General features: G+C 43.9%; 1 protein-coding gene across 1 annotated transcript in view; it reads right to left on the bottom strand.

Annotated features, from left to right (window-relative positions):
- PTPRS (protein tyrosine phosphatase receptor type S) overlaps window positions 1-26,963 on the bottom strand; it is a 257,126-nt gene that overhangs the window by 176,515 nt on the left and 53,648 nt on the right. The window contains exon 2 of the mRNA XM_087703332.1: window positions 14,534-14,704. Within this exon, the coding sequence (XP_087559458.1) occupies window positions 14,534-14,615 (82 nt within the window). The 5' untranslated portion in view covers window positions 14,616-14,704. The remainder of the gene's footprint in view (window positions 1-14,533; window positions 14,705-26,963) is intronic.

The following is a 26,963-nucleotide window of genomic DNA, read 5'->3' as shown; positions in this document are numbered from 1 at the left end:
CAATAGCAGAGTTGGAAGGGACCTTGGAGGTCTTCTAGTCCAACCCCCTGTCTAGAGAGGAAACCCTATACTGTTTCAGACAAATGGCTATCCAACATCTTCTTAAAGACTTCCAGTGTTGGGGCATTCACAACTTCTGGAGGCAAGTTTTTCCACTGGTTAATTGTTCTGTCAGGGAATTTCTCCTCAGTTCTAAGTTGCTTCTCTCCTTGATTAGTTTCCACCCATTGCTTCTTGTTCTACTCTCAGGTGCCTTGGAGAATAGTTTGACTCCCTCTTCTTTGTGGCAACCCCTGAGATATTGGAAGACTGCTATCATGTCTCCCCTAGTCCTTCTTTTCATTAAACTAGACATACCCAGTTCCTGCAACCGTTCTTCATATGTTTTAGCCTCCAGTCCCCTAATCCTCTTTCTTGCTCTTCTCTGCACTCTTTCTAGAGTCTCAACATCTTTTTTCACATCGAGATGACCAAAACTGGATGCCGTATTCCAAGTGTGGCCTCACCAAGGCCTTATAAAGTGGTATTAACCCTTCACGTGATCTTGATTCTCTCCCTCTGTTTATGCAGCCTAGAACTGTGTTGGCTTTTTTTGGCAGCTGCTGCCCACGGCTGGCTCCTATTTAAATGGTTGTCCACTAGGACTCCAAGATCCCTCTCACAGTTACTACTATTGAGCAAGGTACCACCTATACTGTATCTGGGTTTTTCGTTTTTGTTGCCTAAATGTAGAACCTTACTCTTAATGTAAAACCTTACTCTAGGGGGGAACTGGATTCATTTAACAACCATGTGATTCATTTAACAACCACAAAGATTCACCTAACGAATTACAATATCATGCACGGCTCCCTTAATAAGTGCCTTGGGTTAGCCACGCAAATTCTGCTCCTAATTGGGACGGCAAGTAAATCAAGGAATACCTTTCTTCCGAACGGTTTATCACCTGGTGGTCTTCCTTTCAAAGAGGCACCAAGTCCGGAACTTGCTCAGGTTTCTTAAGGAAAGCCGCCAAGGTCTCTACAAGGTGCCTCGGCTGACCTCTCCTCCCGCTTTCTGAAGCAAAACGGAGGCTCAGCTAAGGCTTAATAAATCTTCTAAAAATACATGTGAATGCTAGATTAGAAACCGCAACCTGTAATAACAGCCAGGACGCCTTAATCACACTTCCCCCACATCATAGCTTGCGAGAATAGAACTGTCTACATTGCACGCTTAAGAACGTCCATCATGACACACCGAGCCACAGATGGTCCAAATGTTTCTCTAGAACTCATCTGTAGAGTCACCCAGGTCGTGGGTGCCTTTTTTTCCAAGAGGCAATCGGGCTTTCTTGTTTTTCTTGGAAGACGTTCCGCTTCTCCTCCAAGAAGCTTCTTCAGCTCTGACTGGATGGTGGGGAACGGAAGGTTTTATACTCCTTGCAGACAGCTGGTCATTTGCATCCTTTGAGAGGGTCGTTGAGGCCATCTGGAGGTCTATCGGTATCCTCGGGGTCACCTGAGTGGTGCTCCTGGTTCCTGTAGTCTGCAGTTGTTTTTTTTCTGGAAATCCGGCTGTACAGATCTACAGATGTTTAGCTATGCAGTTTGGGATGAATGGATTTCCAAGGAAAAAAACACTGCAGACTACAGGAACCATTAGCACCACTCAGGTGACCCTGAGGACACAGATTGATTATCTATCTATCTATCTATCTATCTATCTATCTATCTATCTATCTATCTATCTATCTATCTATCTATCATCTATCATAATCTATCGGTCTGTCTGTCTATCATCTATCTATCTATCTATCATCTCTCTCTCTCTCTCTCTCTCTCTCTCTCTCTCTCTCTCTCTCTCTCTATCTATCTATCTATCTTTCTAAGGCAAATACCACTCACTCATCACGAAATCTCCAGAACCATAAGCCTACAAACTTGAAATTTGGCCCGTATGTTCCTCTTGGCTTCTAGGTGCTCGCTAAGAAAGGATTTTTCGAAATGACCATCAGATCATTAGCATTTGTTATACAGTAATTATCACACGCAGATGCTAAGGAGTTCTACTCCCACTCCCCCCCCCCATGAAAAGAACTCTGTTCCAACTGCCAGCTGCCTTATATTAAAACGCTCCTGCTAAGGAGTTAGACATTCTACTCTCCCTCCCCACCTGAAAAAAAAAACTCTGTTCCAATTGCCAGTTGCCTTATATTAACATGCTCTGATGTTAAGGAGGTAGACATTCTACTCCTTCTCCCCACCTGAAAAGAACTCTGTTCCAACTGCCAGTTGCCTCACATTCTGTTACCTCAGTTCAAACTGGCAGACATTCCACTCCTTCACTCAGAAGCGGTCCGGGACCCCTTACAATACATTGGTACCTCATCAAAATGTCTACGCCTTCCACCTATGGACCTGCTTCCAGACTGAAGGCGGTGGGAGTGATATTCCCTTATGTGTTTCAATCACCGACCACCACTGAGCCAATTTCTCCTGCATAGCCCGATCTCATGATTTTGCCGCGAAGCACGGGTATCCAGCTAGTATATGCCTGCATCCAACAAGCCCATTTGCTGATTTCAACCTCTTTCAATGAATTTATTCATAATCTGCTCCCGCTGCCCTCTGCCTCAGAGTTTCTTTCTCCCTCCCAAGCCCCTTCCCGCCACCCATGATATTTTGGCTTTTAAAAAAAAAAACTCCACCAAAGATATAATTCTTCTCCTCCTGGCTGCAAGATCTCCAGAGAGCCATTTAAAATTTCCTTTCTGGATATTATTTAAGAGGAGTCAAATGGCCGGTTTCTTTTTATATCATTTGAGGAGGAGGAAGGACTGGAGGTGCATGTAGAAAGATGGCCTGATGATGGGTTCCCCTCCTCTGTTACGACTCCTTCTGGCATCCCTAATCATGCTCTGGCCCTCCCCCCCCCCAAATGTAACATGGCTGCCACATGAAACTGAATGCAAAGATTTGACACGTCCCGAAGGTGCTTTTCCCAAAGGCAACTGACAAAGAATAGAATGGGATGGGATGGACTAGAATGAATTAGGAATAAGGATAGGATAGGATATAGAGTATGGAATGGAATATGGAATGGGGAACATGGAATGGAATGGAATAGAGTAGAGTAGAGGGAATAGAATGTAGAATATGGAATGGAATGGAATAGAATAGAATGAATTATGAATAAGGAAGGATAGGATAAGGATAGGATAGAAGAGGATCGAAGAGGACATGATAGAATAGAATATAGAATATGGAATAGAGAGTGGAATGGAATGGAATAGAATGAATTACGAATAAAGTAGGATAGGATAAGGATAGGATAGGATAGGATAGGATAGGATAGAAGAGGACACGATAGAATAGAATAGAACATAGGATATAGAATGGAGAGTGGAATGGAATAGAATGAATTAGGAATTAGGATAGAATAGAATACAATATAGAATATGGAATGGAGAGTGGAATGGAATGGAATAAAATGAATTACGAATAAGATAGGATAGGATAAGGATAGGATAGGATAGGATAGAAGAGGACACGATAGAATAGAATATAGAATGGAGAGTGGAATGGAATAGAATGGAATAGAATGAATTACGAATAAGGTAGGATAGGATAAGGATAGGATAGAATAGAAGAGGACACGATAGAATAGAATAGAACATAGGATATGGAATGGAATGGAGTGTAGTGGAATAGAGTAGAATAGAGGGAATATAGAATGGAGAGTGGAATGGAATAGACTGAATTAGGAATTAGGATAGGATAGAATATAGGATATGGAATAGAATATGGAATAGAGTGGAGTGGAGTAGAGTAGAGTAGTGTCGAGGGAATAGAATATGGAATGGAGAGTGGAATGGAATGGAATAGAATAGCAGAGGATGAAAGGGACCTTGGAGGTCTTCTAGTCCAACCTCTTGCTCAGGCAGGAAACCGATTTCAGATAAATGGTTATCCAACATCTTCTTAAAAACTTGCAGTGTTGGAGCATTTAGGATCAGTAGGGTCGGCTGGGAAGCCGAAAAGGACATCCGTGAAGGATGGGGGTTAGACTAGAAGACCTCCCAGCCCCCCCCCCCAGCTCTATGATTCTGAGCAGACAACCGCCAGCCACGTCTCTATGGTTTCTGAGGGAATCTCTATGGCTGAGGCACCATTAATTGAGTTGGCCTCCAGGGAAATATTGCATTCCGAGGTCAGAGTGAGACTATGCTATTACTGGAAGTTTGTAATTAAATCATCGGAGCTCCTGACCGAGGGAAATGAGATCCAGGGGAGACATTTCAGGAGACAAAAGGGCAGAGATTCCTCCCATCCACTCCTGGAAGGAATCTAATTGCCCCCAACCAACACACACACACACACACACACACACACACACACACACACACACACACACACACACACACAACAATGGCGTTTGCAGAAAAAGTAACACCTCTAATCTCAATCCTCAAGAATAAAACAAGAATAAAATTAATTAAGCCAAAAAACTATATATAAATATAGATAGAACTGTGTATAAAGGTGTGTAAATATAGAAGCGAAATATTATATACATAGCAATAGCAGTTAGACTTATATACCGCTTCATAGGGCTTTCAGCCCTCTCTAAGCGGTTTACAGAGTCAGCATATTGCCCCCAACAACAATCCGGGTCCTCATTTTACCCACCTCGGAAGGATGGAAGGCTGAGTCAACCCTGAGCCGGTGAGATTTGAACAGCCGAACTGCAGAACTGCAGTCAGCTGAAGTAGCCTGCAGTGCTGCATTTAACCACTGCGCCACCTCAGTTCATGTACAGATATGATGACATAACAATGTTGATGTAATGACTGTAAGGTGTTGTAGAAGGGAAAAAATAATAAATGAAATCTGCAAAATAATAATAATAATAATAATAATCTCGATCCTCAGAACCAGCCCTACTGGTGGATCAGTAACCTGCTGAGTGGCTTGCTATATATTGATAGTCCTCAAGTTATGGCCAGAATGTACGTCACTAAGTGTGCTGTCTCACTCATGCACACACCACAGGTGTAAGGAGTCTGAGGTGGGGTAGTCCTCGACTTACAATCGAGCCGAGGTGGCACAGTGGTTAAATGCAGCACTGCAGGCTACTTCAGCTGACTGCAGTTCTGCAGTTCGGCTGTTCAAATCTCACCAGGCTCAAGGTTGACTCAGCCTTCCATCCTTCTGAGGTGGGTAAAAATGAGGACCCGGATTGTTGTTGGGGGCAATATGCTGACTCTGTAAACCGCTTAGAGAGGGCTGAAAGCCCTATGAAGCAGTATATAAGTCTAACTATTGCTTGCTTGAGTCTTTCTTAAGGCTTCCAAGTCTGAACTGGTCTTCCCCAGCCATTCCCTGGGCTGGCACCAGTTCCACCGCAATGGCTATGCAAATGAAGCCAACACTAGTCCTCAAGTCAATGGAGATCCTCAGCCATCCAGGTCAAGGTTGTCCCAAAGGTGGGTTGTTTTTTTTTAAAGAGGCAAATGGATTTTCTTGTTTTCCTTTGAAGAAGTTTTGCTTCTCATCCAAGAAGCTTCTTCATGTTCTGACTGAATGGTGGAGGATGGAAGGATTTATCCTCCTTGCAGAGAGCTGGTCATTTGCGCCCTTTGCGAGAGTGATTGAGGCCGCTTGGAGGTTTACCTCGGTGTCAAAGTATGAATGGAATTTCTTCATTTTTCCTGGAATAAGAAGCTTCTTCATGTTCTGACTGAATGGATGGTGGAGGATGGAAGGATTTATTGAGCCGAGGTGGCGCGGTGGTTAAATGCAGCACTGCAGGCTACTTCAGCTGACTGCTAGATCAGCAGTTCAGCGGTTCAAATCTCACCGGCTCAAGGTTGACTCAGCCTTCCATCCTTCCGAGGTGGGTAAAATGAGGACCCGGATTGTTGGGGGCAATATGCTGACTCTCTGTAAACCGCTTAGAGAGGGCTTAAAGCCCTATGAAGCAGTATATAAGTCTACTGCTATTTATCCTCCTTGCAGACAGCTGGTCATTTGCATCCTTTGAGGGAGTGGTTGAGACCGCTTGGAGGTTTATCGGTGTCCTCAGGGTCACCTGAGTGGTGCAAATGGGGGTGGAGACTTCTTGGAACTGCTGAAAGGACTGTGCTGGGGAGCAGAGTGTACTTTCTGGAGGATGGTTGTTAACCAAACGATTGTTAAGTCGAGGACTACCCGTGATTGGAATAACAGCTCTGATGCATTGCGTAAATGAGTGTTTGTTAACGGCAGCAACTTTAAGAGGAGGGGAGGGGAAAGGGAAGGAAGGAAGGAGGAGAAGGGAGGAGAAGGAGAAGCAAGGGAGGGAGGAAGGAAGAGAGAGAGAGGAAGGGAGGGAGGAGAAGTAGGGGAGGGTTGGAGGAAAAATGGAAGGAGGAAGGAAGAAAGGGAGACAAAGGGAGGGAGGGAGGAAAAGTAAGGGAGGAAAAAAGGAAGGAGGGAAGGAAGGAAAAGTAGGAGAGGGAGGAAGGAAAGAGAAGGAGGAAGGCAGGAGAAGGAGAAGGAGGAAGAGGAGAGGAGGGAAGAAAGGAAGAAGGAGAAGGGGGGAGGAGAAGGAGAAGCAAGGGAGAGAGGAAGGAAGAGAGAGAGAGGAAGGGAGGGAGGAGAAGTAGGGGAGGGTTGGAGGAAAAATGGAAGGAGGAAGGAAGAAAGGGAGGGAGGGAGGAAAAGTAGGGGAGGAAAAAAGGAAGGAGGGAAGGAAGGAAAAGTAGGAGAGGGAGGAAGGAAATAGAGAAGGAGGAAGGCAGGAGAAGGAGAAGGAGGAAGAGGAGAGGAGGGAAGAAAGGAAGAAGGAGAAGGAGGGAGGAGAAGGAGAAGCAAGGGAGGGAGGAAGGAAAAGAGAGAGAGGAAGGGAGGGAGGAGAAGTAAGGGAGGGTTGGAGGAAAAATGGAAGGAGGAAGGAAGAAAGGGAGACAAAGGGAGGGAGGAAGGAGAAGTAGGGGAGGACAAAAGGAAGGAGGGAAGAAAGGAAAAGTAGGAGAGAAAGGAAGGAAATAGAGAAGGAGGAAGGCAGGAGAAGGAGAAGAGGAGGGAAGAAAGGAAGGAGAAGGAGGGAGGAGAAGGAGAAGCAAGGGAAGGAGGAAGGAAGAGAGAGAGAGGAAGGAAAGGAGGAAGGGAGAAGTAGGGGAGGAAGGGAGAAAGGAAGGGAGGAGAAGTCAGGGAGGGAGGAAAAAGGGAAGGAGGGAGGGAGGGAGGGAGACAAAAGGAGGGAGGAAGGAGAAGTAAGGGAGGAAAAAGGAAGGAGGGAAAGAAAAGTAGGAGAGGGAGGAAGGAAATAGAGAAGGTGGAAGGCAGAAGAAGGAGAAGGAAGAAAAGGAGAGGAGGGAGGAAAGGAAGGAAGGAGATGGAGGGAGGGGGAGGAAGGCAGGAGAAGGAGAAGCAAGGGAGGGAGAGAGGAAGGGAGAAAGAGAGAGGGACGGACGGAAATAGAGAAGGAAAGAAAGGCAAATGAAAAAGGAGAAAAGACCCGGAATTTCTGGGGCTAAGCCAAGTGGTTGTTGGTAATGTCACTAGACTTGGAACAGCAGAGTTTCTAGCCCTCATTGTGTGCTCTGAGGCATAACATCCAGCTGTTTGCAGCAGTCAGTGATGAGGTAGAATCGGTTCCTCCCATCCCTTGTGGGCCACCAAACACCCCTCGTCGTATTTTCTGCACTCCGCCAGCCTCTTGCCTCCCTCCCTCCCTCCCGGCCTGACTTCACCCAGGCCAAAAAAAAAGAGAAAGAAAAGTGCAGAATTCCAACCATTTGGCCGGGCCAATTTGCAAGGGGAGCCTTTTCTGCCGCCAGGCTGTTTTTGGGAGAGTCCGAGGGAAGAATAGGCCAATTTATTTCACTTTCCCTTTGAAAATGGCCACAAGCCTTTGTGTTATTCAGAGCCCCTCCGAACAGGCGTTTCATTGTCTGGGAGATTTTTCATTCGCTTTTAGCTCCTGGAGGCAACCGAGGGGCACCCAGCTGCCCGCGCCCTGCTTGAAAGAATAAATTGTTTGCCGTGCCCGCCAGCGCTGTTTTGCAGGCGGGAGAGGCGGCTTCGGCGCATAGAGGCTCCCATTTGGAAGGGAGGACGGAGAGGAACCGCTTGCGAAGCAGCCCCCGGGATTCTCTCCTCGGCTGGCGATCTCTTCACTGGCCAAATAGAAGCTGCTTTTATTTGTATTTTTATTTTCTTTTATTTTCCCCAGGGCCCTGTCCATCTTTGGCCTCGCTGGGCCGCCTTTTCAGAACATAGCATTTTGCTTTCGCTGAAGGAACCTTGGGAAGAATTTTCTCTCCTTTCTCTCCCACTCCTCACCCTCTCTCCTTCCTTCTTTCCCTTCTTTCCTGTTTCCCTTTTTTCTTACTGTCTTCCCTTCTCCCCTTTTCTTTCTTTTTTTCCTTCCTTCCTCACTTTTTCCTTCCTGTCTTCTGCCTCTTTTTCCTTCCTTCTCCCTTTTTCTTTCCTTCCTCACTCTTTTTCATCCTGTCTTCTCCCTCTTTCCTTCCTTATTCTTTTTCCTTCCTGTCTTCTTCCTCTTTCTTTTCCTTCCTTCCTTACTCTTTTTCCTTCCTGTCTTCTTCCTCTTTTTCCTTCCTTCTTTCCTTCCTCTTTTTCCTTCCTGTCTTCTTCCTCTTTTTCCTTCCTTCTTTCCTTCCTCTTTTTCCTTCCTGTCTTCTTCCTCTTCTTCCTTCCTTCCTCACTTTTTCATCCTGTCTTCTCCCTCTTTCTTTTTCCTTCCTTCTTTCCTCCCTCTTTTTCCTCCGTCCTTTCCCTTTTTCCTTCCTTCTCCCTTTTTTCTTCCTGTCTTCTCCCTCTTTCTTTTTCCTTCCTTCCTTCCTTTTCTTCCTTCCTGTCTTCTTCCTCCCTCTTTTTCCTTCTTGTCTTATTCCTCTTTTTCCTTCCTTCTTTCCTCACTCTTTTTCCATCCTGTCTTCTCCCTCTTTCTTTTTCCTTCCTTCCTTACTCTTTTTCCTTCCTTCTTTCCTCCTTTTCCTCCTGTCCTTTCCCTCTTTTTCCTTCCTTCCTTCTCCCTTTTTTCTTCCTGTCTTCTCCCTCTTTCTTTTTCCTTCCTTCCTTACTTTCCTTCCTTCCTGTCTTCTTCCTCTTTTTCCTTCCTGTCTTCTTCCTCTTTTTCCTTCCTCCCTCCCTATTTAGCTAACCATCCATTAAAACTCCGGCCTGTGACTCTGATGTGTAAAAACCCATAAGAAGGAGGAAATTAGGATGTTTGCAGAGAAACCATTTTTGCCAATTTTGGCAAAAAAAAAAAAAAAAAAAACCCCAACCCCAGAGCCCCTTCCCCTGGGCAAAAAGCCAGGTTTCCAGACAGTCTTAACCCACCCATCCCATCCCCAGGGGCCACATTCCTTCCTCCTTAATGAACCTTCTACCTTCCCTCAAAAAAAGATCCAAAGCCGGGAAGGGAGTCCTCTTCCCACCTTCCCCTCTTTATCCCATCTTGGCCATCGGAAGGATCGAGTCCATTAAAGGCCGGTCCTCATTTCAAGGCCTTTCGGGGCCAGCCGATCTCCAGGCCTAAAAATCTCACTTTCTGGAGTTTCCCCTTCCATCCTCCGCGTTCCCTACACAATCCCCTCGGCTCTCTTTTGTCTCCTCGTAGGAGGAAAGTCGTGTTGAATTCAGGTCACCCGAAAACGCGGAGGTGGCTCTCTTAGCACCTTTCCCCAACGAACAGTTTGACGAAAAAGCAGATTTCTTTCCCCCTCACGAAACCAACTGTCAGCCTCAAAATCTCGTTTGCTTTGCCATCTGCCTGCAAATCCTCCTTGACTTACGACCTTTCGACCAGGGGTTGCTCGAAATCACAACGGCACTAAAAAAAAAAAGTGACGGACCAGGGGTCCTTGCACTTACGACCATTTCAGCATCTTCAGTCCCAGGATGAAAACGTTGGTGCTTGGCAACTGACAATGTACGGGGGATCCTCGATTTACAACCCTTATAGGTGCGAATTGGCTGAATCCCACCACTGGCATGGCCAGCGCATGATTCATCCAGCCTGCAGGCTGGGAGTTTAGACATTCTACTCCCCCTCCCCACCTGAAAAGAACTCTGTTCCAACTGCCAGTTGCCTTAAATCAACACGCTCTGATGCGAAGGAGTTACACATTCTGCATTACTTTTCAAGCTTTAACTGTCAATTTATCAAGCCCGATCACATAGGGAAGCCCGGATACCCAGCTAGTCCATAGATATAGCAAGAGATTTCTTAATAAACTTCCTAGCCGAAAGGCGGGGATGTTGTCTCTGCCTTTTTTTGAACTACAATTCCCACAAAGCTCAGTGGGTGACTGATTCTAAATTTGCAACTGAATTTGACCAGGCTGGTTCTATCTCTGACTAATAAGGGAAATAAGGGACTTTTAAAGTAGAAAAGGAGATTTTAAGTTAAAAAGTGGGCTTGGCAGACCCCAATCTCGGCTTTCATTAATCAGAGAGAAAGTGCAATCCTAACAATCCTAACAGCAACAACCATCCTCAGCTAACCTGTTTCCCAACTTGTAGAAAACAGGCCCTCCAGCAACTGAGATTTCCTTTACAACTTCAAAGGATAATAAATTATTCTAATATCAGCTCATGTGTCTCTTTCAGTCTCTTCCCCTGCCGCCCCCCCCCCCCCCCACACACACACCATTTTTCCTTTTCAGGCTGTTGGGGAGAGGATTCAAGAATTGGCTCCAAAATGCATAATCATATTTCATTTGCATAGAAGTATGATTGGAAATAAATTAATTCCTTCCTTCCTCTCCCTCTCTCCTTTCTTTCTTCTCATTCCCATCTCCTTCCTTCCTCTCTCTCTCTCTTTCCTTTCTTCCTTCTCATTCCCATCTCCTTCTTTCCTCTCTCTCTCTCTTTCCTTACTTCCTTCTCATTCCCATCTCCTTCTTTCCTCTCTCTCTCTCTTTCCTTACTTCCTTCTCATTCCCATCTCCTTCTTTCCTCTCTCTCTCTCTTTCCTTACTTCCTTCTCATTCCCATCTCCTTCTTTCCTCTCTCTCTCTCTTTCCTTTACTTCCTTCTCATTCCCATCTCCTTCTTTCCGACCCTCCTTCCCTCATCCATCTTCCTCATTTTTCTCCTCCCTCCCTCCCTCCTTTCCTTCCTTCCATCCGCTTCTCTTTCCTTTCTTCTTCCCCCTTTCCTTCCTTCCTTCTGGCCCTGCCTCCATCTATCCATCTATCATCCATCCTCCTTTCTCCTCTCCTCCCTCTCTCCTTCCTCCTTCTTTCCCTCTACCCTCTTCTCTTCTTTCTTTCTTCTTCCCCCTCTCCTCGCTCCCTTCCTTCCTTCTTTCTGACCCTCCATCCAACCATGCATCCATCCTCCTCTCCTTCCTCCTCTTCTCCTTCTTTTCTTCTGCCCCCTCTTCTTTCTCTCTCTCTCTCATTCCTCTTTCCCTCCCTTCCTTTTTCTTTTTCTTCCTTCCTTCCTTCCTTTTTTTTCCACAATTGGAACCACGCCTCCAGAAGTTGTGGATGCTCCATCACTAGAGGTTTTGAAGAAGAAACTGGATATAGGGTTTTCTGCTTGAGCAAGGGGTTAAACTAGAAGACCTCCAAGGTCCCTTCCCACCCTTCTTAGTCTGCTATTTAACAGACTTTGGCCAAGAAAATGGTGATGTGAAGGGAGTAACTGGTTCATGCCAAAGTCAAGAGACTCGGGCTTCTGCTGTTTATTGTTCTTAAGACTCTTATAAGCCAACTAACAGCTGTCGAACTTTCTGTAGTAAATTGGTGGCTGGGGAATTCCGGGATGTGTCTTTAACGTTGCCAAGGTTGAGAAAAAACTGTCACCGGGGGAAATCTATGAGCTATATGTGGTCGCCAAGAAACGAGACCAACTTGTTAGAAGATAATAATCAATTAATACCTTTATAGGTCATCTGCTTGAGTAGAGAGGACTATTGGACTAGAGGACCTCCGAGGTCCCTTCAGTGGTGAAAAGAGTAAGGTTCTACATTTAGGCAAGAAAAACCAAATACACAGGTATGTATAGGTGGTACCTGGCTCAATAGTAGTAACTGTGAGAGGGATCTTGGAAGTCCCAGTGGAAAATCAATTAAGTATGAGCCAGCCGTGTGCAGCAGCTGCCAAAAAAGCCAACACAGTTCTAGGCTGCCTCAACAGAGGGATAGAATCAAGATCACGTGAAGGGTTAATACCACTTTATAAGGCCTTGGTAAGGCCACACTTGGAATACGGCATCCAGTTTTGGTCGCCACGATGTAGAAAAGATGTGGAGACTCTAGAAAGAGTGCAGAGAAGAGCAACCAAGAGGATTAGGGGACTGGAGATTAAAACATATGAAGAACGATTGCAGGAACTGCAATCTAGTTTAACAGAAAGAAGGACTAGGGGAGACATGATAGCAGCCTTCCAATATCTCAGGGGTTGCCACAAAGAAGAGGGAGTCAAACTATTCTCCAAGGCACCTGAGGGCAGAACAAGAAGCAATGGATGGAAACTAATCCAGGAGAGAAGCAACTTAGAACCAAGGAGAAATTTCCTGACAGTGAGAACAATGAATCAGTGGAACAGCTTGCCTCCAGAAGTTGTGAATGCTCCAACACTGGGTGTTTTTAAGAAGAGAGTGGATAACCATTTGTCCTGAATGATATAGGGTCTCCTGCTTGAGCAAGGGGTTGGACTAGACGACCTCCAAGGTCCCTTCCAACTCTGTTATTCTATTAATTAATCAGTGGGACAACTTGCCTCCAGAAGTTGTGAATGCTCCAACACTGGAAGTTTTAAAGAAGAGATTGGACAGCCATTTGTCTGAAAAAGTATAGGGTTTCTTGCTGAGCAGAGGGCTGGACTAGTAGACCTCTAAGGTCCCATCCAACTTTGTTATTCTCTTATTCCTTCCCACACCCTGTTATTCTGTTCATACCAACAAAGCATTAATTCAAAAGAGGCCGTTACTTGACCATGGCTGATTTCAGGAAAGGCTACGCAGGGTTAGATCTGGTCTGATCCAACTTGGATGGGAGGCCACCCAGTGATTAACTATTTGTTTATCCAAATTTATGTGGCCACCCATCTCACAAAAAAGTTTGTCCGGGCAGCATACAACCATTAAAATTAAAAGTTCCCAAATTCCCAGAAAAAATCTTTTGCTCTGAAAGCTGCATGGATAATTTCTGGAACTGAGAGAAGCTTCACCTTCAATAAAGAAGCTGCCTTTAAGTCGTGCACATAATTTTTGGCACGAACTAACACTTTGGAGCCGCCAGTGGGGAGGAAAAAATCCATTTTAAGCCTTTGCCACATAATATTTTGAGATATCAGTGCAATAAACAACCTCAATAAACTCCTTGCTCACGATTGAGGGTGCAGAATGGAAGGATTTAAGAGATAAACCCCGCTTTAAACGCCATCCAACAAAGTTTCAAGGTATTAACTTTTAAATACTTTATGATTTTTTATTTAGGAGCCTGAGAAAAAATACAATTTGTTGACTTTAGTAGTAAAAGTTATAGCTCTATACACAACTTCCTTCCTTCCTTCCTTCCTTCCTTCCTTCCTTCCTTCCTTCCTTCTTCCTACCTCCTACCCTTCCTTCTTCCTTCCTTCCTCAATCTCTTTTGTCTCCTCCCCTCTCTCCTTCCTCCCCTTCTCCCTCCCTCTCCCTCCCTCCTTCTTCATCCCTCCCTTCTTCCTTCCTTCCCTCCTCCCTCCCTCACCCTTCCTTTCTCCCTCCTTCTCTCACTCCTCCTTCCTCCCTCACTCCTCCTTCGTCCCCCACCACTTCCTCCTTCCCTCCTTCTTTCCTTCCCCCCTCCCCCCTCCTTCTTTCTTTCCTTCCTTTCACAGCAAGTTAACAGATGGAACAATTAAACAAGGATCTGTAATCCAATAAACCATTTTTTTTACATTTACTGACTTTATAGTAGTCTTCGAGTTACGACCAGATTTCAGCCCAAAATTTCCATCGCTAAGCAAGACAGCTGTTCAGTGAATTTTGCCCCGTTTTACAACCTTTCTCGCCAAAGTTGTTATGGGAATCGCTGTAGTTGTTAAGTTAGGACCACGGTCGTTCAGTGAATCTGGCTTCTTCACTGAGGAAGGTGATCACATGACCCCAGGACACAGCAACCGTCATAAATACGAGTCAGTTACCAAACGGCTGTAAGTCGAGAACTGTAGTCCTTCCTTTTAGAAACTGTCTCCCTTATCCTGCAGCTGGCCTACTAACGCATCCTGCTCCCTCCCTTTCCTTCCCCAGTCCTGGGTTCTAATCTTGCCATTTAGAGCCACAACGGAGCGCCCCTTCTCCGTCCCCTCAGCCGTAAACCAATCAGCTTCTTCTTCTCCGCATCGCCTGCACTCTCTTCCCATGTTCAAGGGGCTCTCGTCCTCTTCCTGGAGGACAAGAGCACCTTGAACATGTGCAGAGTGTCTTCCGCGCTATGGCATCCAGCTGCCCAGCGAGCTGAGGACGGACCAGGAAAAAAAAAAACACGCCCGCGAGCTTCGTTTTTGCCAAATCGGCACTGGGGTGACGTGTTCGAGACTTACTTTCGGTGGCGCAGCCGGTCATCAGCCAGGAGAGCAGGCTGGCAACGGGGATGACCAGACACACTGGAGAACTGGGATGCATGCTGAGGGCCGGGCAGGGGACTCCGACCTCGGCTGGGCCGCCTGCCCACCTCACCGGGGCTCACAAGTCCTCTGGAACTGGGTCAGAACCTGCAGCAGAGAGAAAGGAGACGGTTTGTGAGGGTCTTGTGAATGGAGCAAAAAGCAGGAGAAAGGATGTTAGAAACCCAGAGTGTTAAGACGGCCAGGTCTTTCCGGAATCTTCCCTAACCTGATTCTTTCTGCCTACTCTCCTTCTCTCCTCCCTTCTTCCTCTTTCCGTTCATCTCTCTTTCCTTTTTTAACTTTCTTTTCTCTTCCTTCCTTTCTCAACGCCACCCTGCCTCCCTCTCTCCTTCCTTCTTTCTCTCTTTCCATCTGTCTCTCTTTCCTTTTTATCTTTCTTGCCTCTTCCTTTCTCGCCTCCTCCCTCCCTCTTTCAATTCTTCCTTTTTCATCTTTCTTTTGTCTTCGTTCTTTTCTCTCCTTCTCCTTCATCCCTCTCTCCTTCCTTTCTTCCTCATTTCTCTCATTTCCTTCCTCCCTCTCTTCCATTTTTTATCTCTCTCCCTCCTTCCTTCCACTTTACCCCTCTTTCCTTCTTGGTCTCTTTTCTCTTCGTCCCTTCCTTTCTTTTATCACTTTCTCCTTTTTTCCTTCCTCCCTCTATTCTTCTTCCCTCTCTTTCCTCTTTATCTCTTCCTCTTCCTTCCTAGCTGGCCTCTTTCTCTCCATCCGCCCTCCCCCTTCCTTCCTTCTCTCTTTCCTTCCTTCCACCTTTCCTTTTCTCCCTCCCTCTCTTTTTAATATTTTATATCTTTCTTTCCTCCTTCCCTCCCTCACGTCTCCAGACAGCAATAACATATCAACACTGTCCCAGATCAAAATAGCCAAGGTGCTACCCCCATATTCAACCACATTTCCGAGCAATCTCCTCACCCCACACCTCGCCCCACGGTTCAGATTCTCCACCTCCCCATTAGTGGGTGATCAATATTTCTACATGCGTCCTCCCCGTATCGAAGCTGTCTTTTGAGTTTGGGGGTCAGGATGGGGGAGAGAAGCCAAAAGAGAACAACAAAGAGGGCTGAGCTTTGGGGCACAGTCCCCACCTCCCATCCCCTCAAAATCCCTACTTCGATTATACTGTCACGGCGGCCGCCCTCAGTAACCAAGAAAGAAACCACTCAACTCCATTTTGCAGAATTTAAGAGTACTTTTACTGGTCATGAGTAGATAGCAGCTAGGCAAAGCAAGATCTTATTTATTTATTTATTTTTATTATTTATTTTTATTATTATTATTTTTATTTTATCATTTTATTTTATTATTTATTTTATTTTATTATTTTTTATTTTATTATTTTATTTATTTTATTTTATTATTTTATTATTTTATTATTTTATTATTTTATTATTTTATTATTTTATTATTTTATTATTTTATTATTTTATTATATTATTATATTATTATTTTATTATATTATTATATTATTATATTATTTTATTTATTTATTACTTATATACTGCTTCATAGGGCTTTCAGCCCTCTCTAAGCGGTTTACAGATATATTTTTTTTAGCAAATTGAGTCAGCAACTTGCCCCCACAGTCTGGGTCCTCATTTCACCCACCTCGGAAGGATGGAAGGCTGAGTCGACCTTGAGCCGGTGAGATTTGAACCGCTGAACTGCAGATCACAGTCAGCCGAAGTGGCCTTGCAGTACTGCACCCTAACCACTGCGCCACCTCGGCTCTTTTAAGATCTGAGGCAAAAGAGCGCATAATCATATATATATCAATATGTGACCCAACCTCCTCCCCTTGGTAACCCCATCCCATGGGCCAATCCGTACACCCCACAGGTGTTCATGTCGGTGACATCTTCAAAAAGCATCATCAGGTTGGTATGCCGGACAGTTGGCCTTGGCGGCAAATCCTCTATCTGCAGTATGCACAGTAGATGGTGAAAACAACTCCCTTTTAGCAGTCACTCCTGCACTGAATACTTCCCCACCCAAATACCATGCCCCCCCCCGCTCCCCGTTTCAATGGCAGCCGAAAGCAAGCAGCAAAACAGAGGTTGACATATACATTGTGCTAAGATTATTCCTTACTTTTTCCCCACTTGAGAAAACATCTCAAAAGAGCTCACCGTCCCAGCTCCGAAATTGCTATTTTAATTCTTTCTCGCCTCAGCAAATCACCATCCCTTTTCAACACAACACAACACAATACTTCTTTGTTGAATGTCTAACAATCGTGAAAACGCAGCATTAAAAAAAAAAACAGAGATGCAAAAAAGTATAATCGGCAGCCGGCATAAAAACAAACTTAAACAGAATAAACAGCTGGAAGGGATCTTAGAGGTCTTCTAGTCCAACCCCCCCTCCCCGCACAAACAGGAGACCCCCATACTATTTCAGACAAATGAAACTCTGGAATAAAACAGTGCAATTCGTAAAAAGGATCCAACTTCCGATTCTATTCTCATACTAGCTCGATACCCATGCTTCGCTACGAAACTATGTGATCGGGCTTGATAAATTGGCACTTAAAACTTGAAAAGTAATGTTCAGTTCAGTTTCAGTTTATTACATTTATATGCTGCCCTTTTCCCCCGAAGGGGACTCAGGGCAGCTCACAACTCAACCAGGGAAGGGGAATACAGACAAAAAAATAAAAAAATAAATAAAAGCAAAGCATAACAATGCATAATTTAAAAACATACAACAGTCATACCATTCAAGACGGGGGCAACAGCTCTTTAGCCCCAGGCCTGTTGGAACAGCCAGGTTTTAAGGGCCTTGCAGAAGGCCTGGAGGGTGGTGAGGGTTCGAATCTCCACGGGGAGTTCGTTCCAGAGGGTCGGAGCAGCCACAGAGAAGGCTCTCCTCCGAGTAGTTGCCAGTCGACACTGGCCGGTGGATGGAATTCGAAGGAGGCCTAATCTGTGGGATCTGATCGGTCTAGTGGAGGTAATTGGAGGTAATGTAGAATCTGCAACTCCTTAGCATCAGTGCATGTTAATATAAGGCAACTGGCAGTTGGAACAGAGTTCTTTTCAGTTGGGGCGGGGGAGTAGAACATCTAACTCTTTAGCATCGACGCGTGTTAATATTGTATAAGAAGTACTGATGATCTGATGGTCATTTTGAAAAAATCCTTTCTTAGCTAGCACCTAGAAGCCAAGAGGGACATAAGTGCCGAATTTCAAGGTTGTAGGCTTTACAGTTTTGGAGATTTTGTGATGATTGGGTGGCATTTGGCTTTTATATGTATGGATATAGATATGAAATTCTGACACACACACACACACACACACACACACTTTTGCTTACAGTAGTCAGTTTTTCCAAACAGCACAGCTGGCTTAGTGTGTCTGCACTCAATTTTTCCAAATATAAACCAAACTCTTCCCACATCTGTAGCGTTTTCTCAGAAGTGGCTTCCCACCCCAGTATTGGCTGCTTCCTTCTGGCATCCAGAGCCTGCCAGCAAAACGTTGGCATTAAAAAAACAGATGTTATAATCCCGCTGCATCTGCTTTGAAGGAGATTTTCTGAGCCTCAAATTCCTAGGTTTTTTTTTTTTAAACGCAGATAGTCCTGGACTTAACAACTATTTCTTTGAAGTTACAACGGCATTGGGTGGGGGTGGTGACTTAAAAAAGAGAGTTGCTTTTAGTGAAATGGGCATAAAAATCATATAATGGGATAAAAAACTATAAAATGGGATGAAACAATAAAATCAAAAATTAAAATAAAATAAAAAGAGTGGACGCGGCAGAGACTTCGAATGGTCACTAAATGAATTATTGTAAGTCGAGAAATATACCTGCAAAATAATAATAAATAATAAAATAAACAAATAATAAAATAAACAAATAAGCAAATAATAAAATAAACAAATAATAAAATAAACAAATAAACAATTAATAAAATAAACAAATAATAAAATAAACAATAAAATAAGCAAATAATAAAATAAACAAATAATAAAATAAATACATTAAAAATGAATAATACAATACAGGTGAAACTTGAAAAATTAGACTTTCGTGCAAAAGTTCATTCATTTCAGTAATGCAACTTAAAAGGTGAAACTAATATATGAGATAGACTCCTTACATGCAAAGCAAGATAGTTCAAGCCCTGATTTGTCATAATTGTGATGATTATGGCTTACAGCTCATGAAAACCCCAAATCCACAATCTCAGAAAATTAGAATATTGTGAAAAGGTGCAATATTCTAGGCTCAAAGTGTCCCACTCTAATCAGCTAATTAAGCCATAACGCCTGCAAAGGGTTCCTGAGACTTTAAATGGTCTCTCAGTCTGGTTCAGTAGGAATCACAATCGTGGGAAAGATTGCTGACCTGACAGTTGTGCAGAAAACCATCATTGCAGAAGAAGTTGGATGTTCCCAAAGTGCTGTATCAATGCACATTAATAGAAAGTTATGTGGAAGGGAAAAGTGTGGAAGAAAAAGATGCACAAGCAGCAGGGATGACCGCAGCCTGGAGAGGATTGTCAGGAAAAGGCCATTCAAAAGTGTTGGGGACTTTCACAAGGAATGGACTGAGGCTAGAGTCAGTGCATCAAGAGCCACCACACACAGACGGATCTTGGACATGGGCTTCAAATGTTGTATTCCTCTTGTCAAGCCGCTCCTGAACAACAAACAACGTCAGAAGCATCTTAAACCTGGGCTAAAGAAAAACAGACCTGGTCTGTTGCTCAGTGGTCCAAAGTCCTCTTTTCTGATGAGAGCAACTTTTGCATCTCATTTGGAAACCAAGGGCCCAGAGTATGGAGGAAGAATGGAGAGGCACACACTGCAAGATGCTTGAAGTCCAGTGTGAAGTTTCCACAGTCTGTGTTGATTTGGGGAGCCATGTCATCTGCTGGTGTTGGTCCACTGTGCTTCATTAAGTCCAGGGTCAACGCAGCCGTCTACCAGGAGATTTTAGAGCACTTCATGCTTCCTTCCACAGACGAGATTTATGGGGATGCTGACTTCATTTTCCAGCAGGACTTGACACCTGCCCACACTGCCAAAAGCACCAAAACCTGGTTCAATGACCGTGGGATTACTGTGCTTAATTGGCCAGCAAAGTCACCTGACCTGAACCCTATAGAGAATCTGTGGGGCATTGCCAAGAGAAAGATGAGAGACATGAGACCGAACAATGCAGAAGAGCTGAAGGCCACTATTGAAGCATCCTGGTCTTCCATAACATCTCAGCAGTGCCACAGGCTGATAGCTTCCATGCCACGCCGCATTGAGGCAGTAATTGCTGCAAAAGGGGCCCAAACCAAGTACTTAGTACATATGCATGCTTATACTTTTCAGAGGTACGATATTGTTCTATGCACAATCCATGTTTTATTGATTGCATGTAATATAATTATATGATATTACATAATATTACTATTATATTATAATATTATAATATTATAATATTATAATATTATAATATTATAATATTATAATATTATAATATTATAATATTATAATATTATAATATTATAATATTATAATATTATATTATTATATTATATTATAATATTATTATATTATATTATAATATTATTATATTATATTATTATATTATATTATTATATTATATTATTATATTATTAGATTATTAGATTATTATATTATTATATTATTAGATTATTAGATTATTAGATTATTATATTATTATATTATTATATTATTAGATTATTAGATTATTATATTATAATTATATTATGTGCATGTAACGTAATTTTCTGAGATTGTGGATTTGGGGTTTTCATGAGCTGTAAGCCATAATCATCACAATTATGACAAATCACGGCTTGAACTATCTTGCTTTGCATGCAGTTGGCTTATCTGATAAATTAGTTTCCCCTTTTAAGTTGCATTACTGAAATACATGAACTTTTCCACGATATTCTAACTTTTCGAGTTTCACCTGTACAATACAATACAATAGCAGAGTTGGAAGGGACCTTGGCGGTCTTCTAGTCCAACCCCCTGCCTAGGCAGGAAACCCTATACCGTTTCGGACAAATGGCTATCCCACATCTTCTTAAAGACTTCCAGTGTTGGGGCATTCACGACATCTGGAGGAAACTTCTCTTCTACTGGTTAATTGTTCTGTCAGGAAATTTCTCCTCAGTTTTAAGTTGCTTCTCTCCTTGATTAGTTTCCACCCATTGCTTCTTGTTCTACACTCGGGTGCCTTGGAGAATAGTTAATAAAGCCGAGGTGGCGCAGTGGTTAGGGTGCAGTACTGCAGGCCACTTCAGCTGACTGCTATCTGCAGTTCGGCGGTTCAAATCTCACGGGCTCAAGGTTGACTCAGCCTTCCATCCTTCCGATGTGGGTGAAATGAGGACCCGGATTGTTGTTGGGGGCGATATGCTGACTCTGTAAACCGCTTAGAGAGGGCTGAAAGCCCTATGAAGCGGTATATAAGTCTAACTGCTATTGCTATTAAAAAAAAAAAAAATAAAGAATAAAATAAATAATAATAAAATAAAGAATAAAATAAAGAATAATAAAATAAATAATAATAAAATAAATAATAAAATAAAGAATAATAAAATAAAGAATAATAAAATAAAGAATAAAATAAAGAATAATAAAATAAATAATAAAATAAATAATAAAATAAAATAGAACAAAAAGATGAATCCTGCAGCTCAGCCACCGGATGAGGCCCAAAGTCCTTCCCTCGGCCTCAGTTTCCCCAATCGCCTTCCCTCACTTAGCAAGTCCTGCCAAGACCACCCTGAGTGGCCATTCTTGGTCCACCCAATTACTCAACCATTTTAGGGCCAATTTCTCATCCAAACTTTTGGCTCTCCATCCGTTACCATCCCATGCAATGCAGCCCTTCCTTAATTGGTGATCCCACCCGGATCGTCTCAGATTGTCGCTCCACAGAATCAGTCCCCGAAGTTGTGAAAAACAGGCAACCTGGCTACTACCTGGGAGAGGGCCTTCTCTGTGGCGGCTCCGGCCCTCTGGAATGAACTCCCCGCAGGGATTCAGACCCTCACCTCTCTCCAGGCCTTCCGAAAAGCCGTCAAAACCTGGCTTTGCCGGCAGGCCTGGGGTTGATGAGTTCCCCTCTCCTCTTGACTTGTGTGGTTGTGTGATTCTTGCTTATTTCAATTATTTGTATTCTGTTCTATGTTCCCCTTTCCCCTTTTGAGTTGTTCGCCGCCCTGAGTCCCTCCCAGAGAAGGGCAGCATACAAATAATAAAATTCAATTCAATTCAATTCAAATTCAACTCCATCCTGGCCCAAGAGTTCAAGTGAGAGAGAGAGAGAGAGAGAGGAAACCTCAATGAAATCTGAATAGAATTAGCTGAAAAATAAGCGTACTTTCATAAAACAATACTGACCAGCGGCCTGGCAAAAAAATGGCCACAAATTGGGCCATTCCTTGTGTAAAAGAAATGCACGATTTCCACGAATTCAATCTTACGACTTACGACAACTGAGCCCAGCATTTCTGTTGCTAAGCGAAGCACTTGTTACGTGAGTTTTGCCCTATTTTAATACCTTTCTTGCCACGGTTGTTAAGTGAATCACTGCAGTTGTGAAGTTAGTGACATGGTTGTTAAGTGAATTTGGCTTCCCCCCCACCGATTGGCTTATTAGAAGGTCACCAAAGCGGATCCCGTGACCCCAGGACACTGCGACCCGTCATGAATATGAGCCAGTTGCCAAGCACCTGAATTTTGATCCTGTGACCACGGGGTTGGTGCCTCAGTCGTAAGTGTGAAAATGGGCCCTAAGTCACTTTTTCCCCCGTGTCATCGTAACTTTGAACAGTCACTAAACGAAAGGTTGTAAATTGAGGACTACCCGTATTAAACAGGATTTATTTAAACATGCTTATTGTATCTAAGACAGTGGTTCCCAAACTTGGCAACTTTAAGACTTGTGGACTTCAACTCCCAGAATTCTCCAGCCTGGAGAATTCTGGGAGTTGAAGTCCACAAGTCTTAAAGTTGCCAAGTTTGGGAACCACTGATCTAAGAGATCATCTAGTCAAGCCTCCAGATTCTGGCATCTACTTTTTTTTTCAACCTTAATGGAGCTCCATGGGGTCACGGCTGATTTTCAAGCCCTGCTACAATTTTGTTTCTTCATCGGAGTTGCCGGGAAATAATATATTTTTTTCAACTAGTGGGGGGTTTTGAAGCAAGGGAAAGTTTGAAATGAAACCCCACGAAGACTCCCACTAAAATGATTCAACATGCAGGTCATCCTTGAAAGAGGCGGCAGAGGAGGCGAGAACAGGATGGATAACGGTTCTCTACACCAGTTTCTTGACAACTCAGGTGTAAGATAGAGAAAAAAAAATACACGTCTGATTTTAGAAAGGAGCATCTGTGGGCAAGCAATTCTCAGCCTCTTCTTCGTTCAATGTTGATCAAAACAGGCGATGTGCCAAGACTGTAGACACACAGCCTCAAACAGAAGCAAAATCTCTCCCTCTCTCCCTCCCTCTTTCTTTCTCTCCCTTTCTCCTTCCCCTTCTCCCTCTCTTTCTCCCTCTCTCTCGCTCCCTTCTTCTCCCTCTTTCTTTCGCTTTCCCTTCCTGACTCCCTCCCTGCCCCTTCCTCTCTCCCTCCCTCTCTCTTTCTCTCCCTTTCTCCTTCCCCTTCTCCCTCTCTTTCTCCCTCTCTCTCGCTCCCTTCTTCTCCCTTCTTCCCTCTCTCCTTTTCTCCCTCCCTTCCTCTTTCTTTCCCTCCCTCTCCCTTCCTGACTCCCTCCCTCCCTCCCCCTCTCTTTCCCTCCCTCCCTTACTCCTTTCTTCTCCCTCTCTCCTTTTCTTTCCCTCTCTCACTCCCTCCATCTCTTGCTCCTTTCTTCTCCCTTCCTCCCTCTCCCTCCTTCCCTCTCCCTTTCTCTTTCTCCCTCCCTCTTCCTTTTCTCTCTCCATCTCTCCCTCCCTTCTTCTCTCTTCCTCCCTCACCCTCCCTCCCTTTCTCTCTCCCTCCCTCTCCCTCTCTAGCTCCCTTACTCCCTTTTCCCCCTCACCTTCCCTCCCTTTCTCGCTCCCTTGTTCTCTCTTCCTTCCTCTCACCCTCCCACCCTCTCTTTCTCCCTCCCTCTCCCTCCACCTCTTGCTCCCTTCTTCTTCCTTCCTCCCTCTCTCTCCCTCTCAAGCTCCCTTACTCCCTCTGCCTTCCCCCTCACCTTCCCTCTCTTTCTCGCTCCCTTCTTCTCTCTTCCTTCCTCTCCCTCACCCTCCCTCCCTTTATCTCTCTCCACCTCTTGCTCTCTTCTTCTTCTTCCTTCCTTCCTTCCTCCCTCCCTCTCTCTCCCTCCCTAAGGACCAAGGCAAAATTTTTTAAAAAATTCATAAAAATCAAACACCACTTAACGACTACCTTGCTTAGCAATGGCAGTTTCATCCCAATGTTGGTCGCAAGTGGAGGACCCCCGGTTGAAGCAATTGAACAGGAGAGAATTCCACCTTCTCTCCCTTCGGTGTCCCCCAAGGCGATTGTGATCCATCAGGCTGTTCGCCAGCTGTCAGTCTCCAGACAGGTACCCGATCCTTTCTCTGAAGGGTAATTTTGATGTATCCGAGAGACCAAGAATGACCGCCTGGCGATGCGTGTCCAGCCATCCTTCAACACAATGCCTTTATCTGACACCAGCCTTTACGGCCTCATTCAAGAGCGGAACCAGATTGGAGGAAAAGGATGGACGGCAGAAATCAGAGGCCTGAGGAAATATGGCTGCTCTCTTTCGAACGAATTCTACCAACTATCTTGGTAGAATTCATTGGACCTCTTTCTACTTTGGGCCACGGAGAATGTTTCTGAAATCGTTATACGAAGCCAGAAGCAAACACCGGGGAAGCCACAACGGGATTGGCTGAGCCTCTGTGACATCACAGAAGGATCTCCTCTTCAACTCCCAGAATTCCCTAGCTAGCAAAGCTGATCAGAAAATGGGGAGTGGCATAGTTGGAAAACAAAAGGGATTGGTTTGCCCAGCTCCTTCCTTCCTCCTTGTCATCCATCTATCCATCACTACATCTGTCTATTTAAATATAAATTTATATGTATGTGTCTATGTCTGTCTGACTATCTATCTTCTATCTATACATCTATCTCTATCTGTCTGTACATCTATATCTATCTATACATCTATATCTATCTATCTATCTATCTATCTATCTATCTATCTATCTATCTATCTATCTATCTATCTATCTATCTATCTATCTCTGTGTCTGTCTATCCATTGCTCCATCTACATTTATTTATCTCTATCCATATCTATCCCTATATCTATCTGTCTGTCTGTCTATCCATCCATTCATCTACATTTATCTATCTATCTATCTATCTATCTATCTATCTATCTATCTATCTATCATCTACCTACCTACCTACCTACCTACCTACCTACCTATACATATCTACCTACCTACCTACCTACCTACCTACCTATCTATCTATCTATCTATCTATCCATCCATATCTATCTATCTATCTATCTATCTATCTATCTATCTATCATCTACCTACCTACCTACCTACCTACCTACCTACCTACCTACCTACCTACACATATCTACCTACCTACCTATCTATCTATCTATCTATCCATCCATATCTATCTATCTATCTATCTATCTATCTATCTATCTATCTATCTATCTATATGTATGTATGTATCTACATCTGTCTGTCTGTCTATCATCTATCTTCTGTCTGTCTATCAATCATTAGATTTACTTAGTCTATCTATCTATCTATCTATCTATCTATCTATCTATCTATCTATCTATCTATCTATCTATCTATCTATCTATCTATCTATCTATCTATCTATCTAATCTATCTCAGAGATGTCCAATCTTGGCAACTTTTAAGACATGTGAACTTCAATTCCCAGAGTTTCCCAGCCAGCCATGTTGGGGAATTCTGGGAACTGAAGTCAACACAGCTTAAAGCTAAGAAACCCTGATCTGCCCTATGGCCAGAAATGGCAAACAGTAAAAAAATCAGCAACAATAAAGGTTGCTTGAGGGAACTTTCCATTCTGTATTCACAGTCACAACCGAAACAACCTTGTGCAAAACCCAAGATGTTGCTTTGATTTCTTATTCCACTTTTTAGCAGGGCCGGCTGACTGGCAGACGTCCCCAGAGCACAGGAGGAAGGGGAGATCGGTGCTTAATGCAAACCGTAATGCATGAAAAGCCATTTGCAGGAAACGCAAAATGCAAAGAAAATGCACGCCACATCTACAAGGGAGTGGGGGGTGGGGGAAGCAATACCGTATGCTTTTTACCGGAAAAGACCTTTTAACATTTTCTTCGGAAGAGTGGCTCACCAAACTGTGGGAGTACGCTTCGTTGCCCAGAATAATGTCGTTATTTAAAAAGCAAATCTGTTGTAGAATTTAAGTTTAATTGGAAACCCTTCTTGGGTTGTAACTTCATATTTAAATTGGTGCTAAAATGTGGATTCTTTTATGCACAGCGTTATCTTCTAAGTTGGCTTTTGAGCAATGCTTATTGTAGGTCTGGGATGGTGAACCTAGGCCCTCTCTGTGGCCATGCGTGCCGTCACCTCAGTACAGCTCCTCCGCGCAAGCACATGCGCCTCCCGCCAGCAAACTGATCTTCAGGTCGCTGCTGCGTCTGCGCAGGGGGCGGGACACATGGGGGGCTGTGCACGCATGCGCAGGGGGTGGTGCTGCACGGGGATGCATGTGCATGCGGGGGTGGGGCTGCATGCGTGCATGTGGAGGTGGGGTGGGGCGCATGCACAGGGGGCACGTGTTCATTGCATTGGGGGGGGTTCGGGCACATGCGCACACATGCTTTGGGTACTTGATCCAGAAAAGATTAGTTATCACTGTTGTACGTTGTTTTGTTAGTGATGTTCTGTGTTAATTGAGGAGGTTTAACTTAAAGTCCCATAAGGATATTTGGGTTTGGTTTAGGGAAAGGATCCAAGATATTTTGCAGTATAATTTGGAACATAACAAATGTTATATGCGGTTTATCCATATTTACTCTCTGCCAGTGGTCTATCTTAACTATATGTTTTGTGCCTTTTCTTATAACCTTCTTACTTTCAGTGTTTCATAAATATCCAGGTAAATGATGTATGAAGAGAAAGGGGGGGGGGTCAAGAGAAAGAGAGGGAGAGAAGGAAAGAGACAGAAAGACAGAAAGAAAAAGAAAGAAAGAAAAGAGAGAGATAGCTAAAGGAAAAGAAAGAAAAATAGAAGAGAAAAATAGAATAGAGAGAAAAGAAGGAAGGGAGGGAGGAAGGAAGGAAGAGGAAGGGAGATCAAGAGAAAAAGATGGAGAGAAGGAAAGAGTCATA

Source organism: Thamnophis sirtalis, unplaced genomic scaffold, assembly GCF_051295495.1.
Source record: "Thamnophis sirtalis isolate CommonGarterSnake01/CBP01778 unplaced genomic scaffold, rThaSir2_p1.2 scaffold_1, whole genome shotgun sequence".
Classification (NCBI taxonomy): Eukaryota; Metazoa; Chordata; class Lepidosauria; order Squamata; family Natricidae; genus Thamnophis; species Thamnophis sirtalis.
Note: the sequence above shows the minus strand (reverse complement) of the source record. Positions and strands in the feature narration are given on the sequence as shown.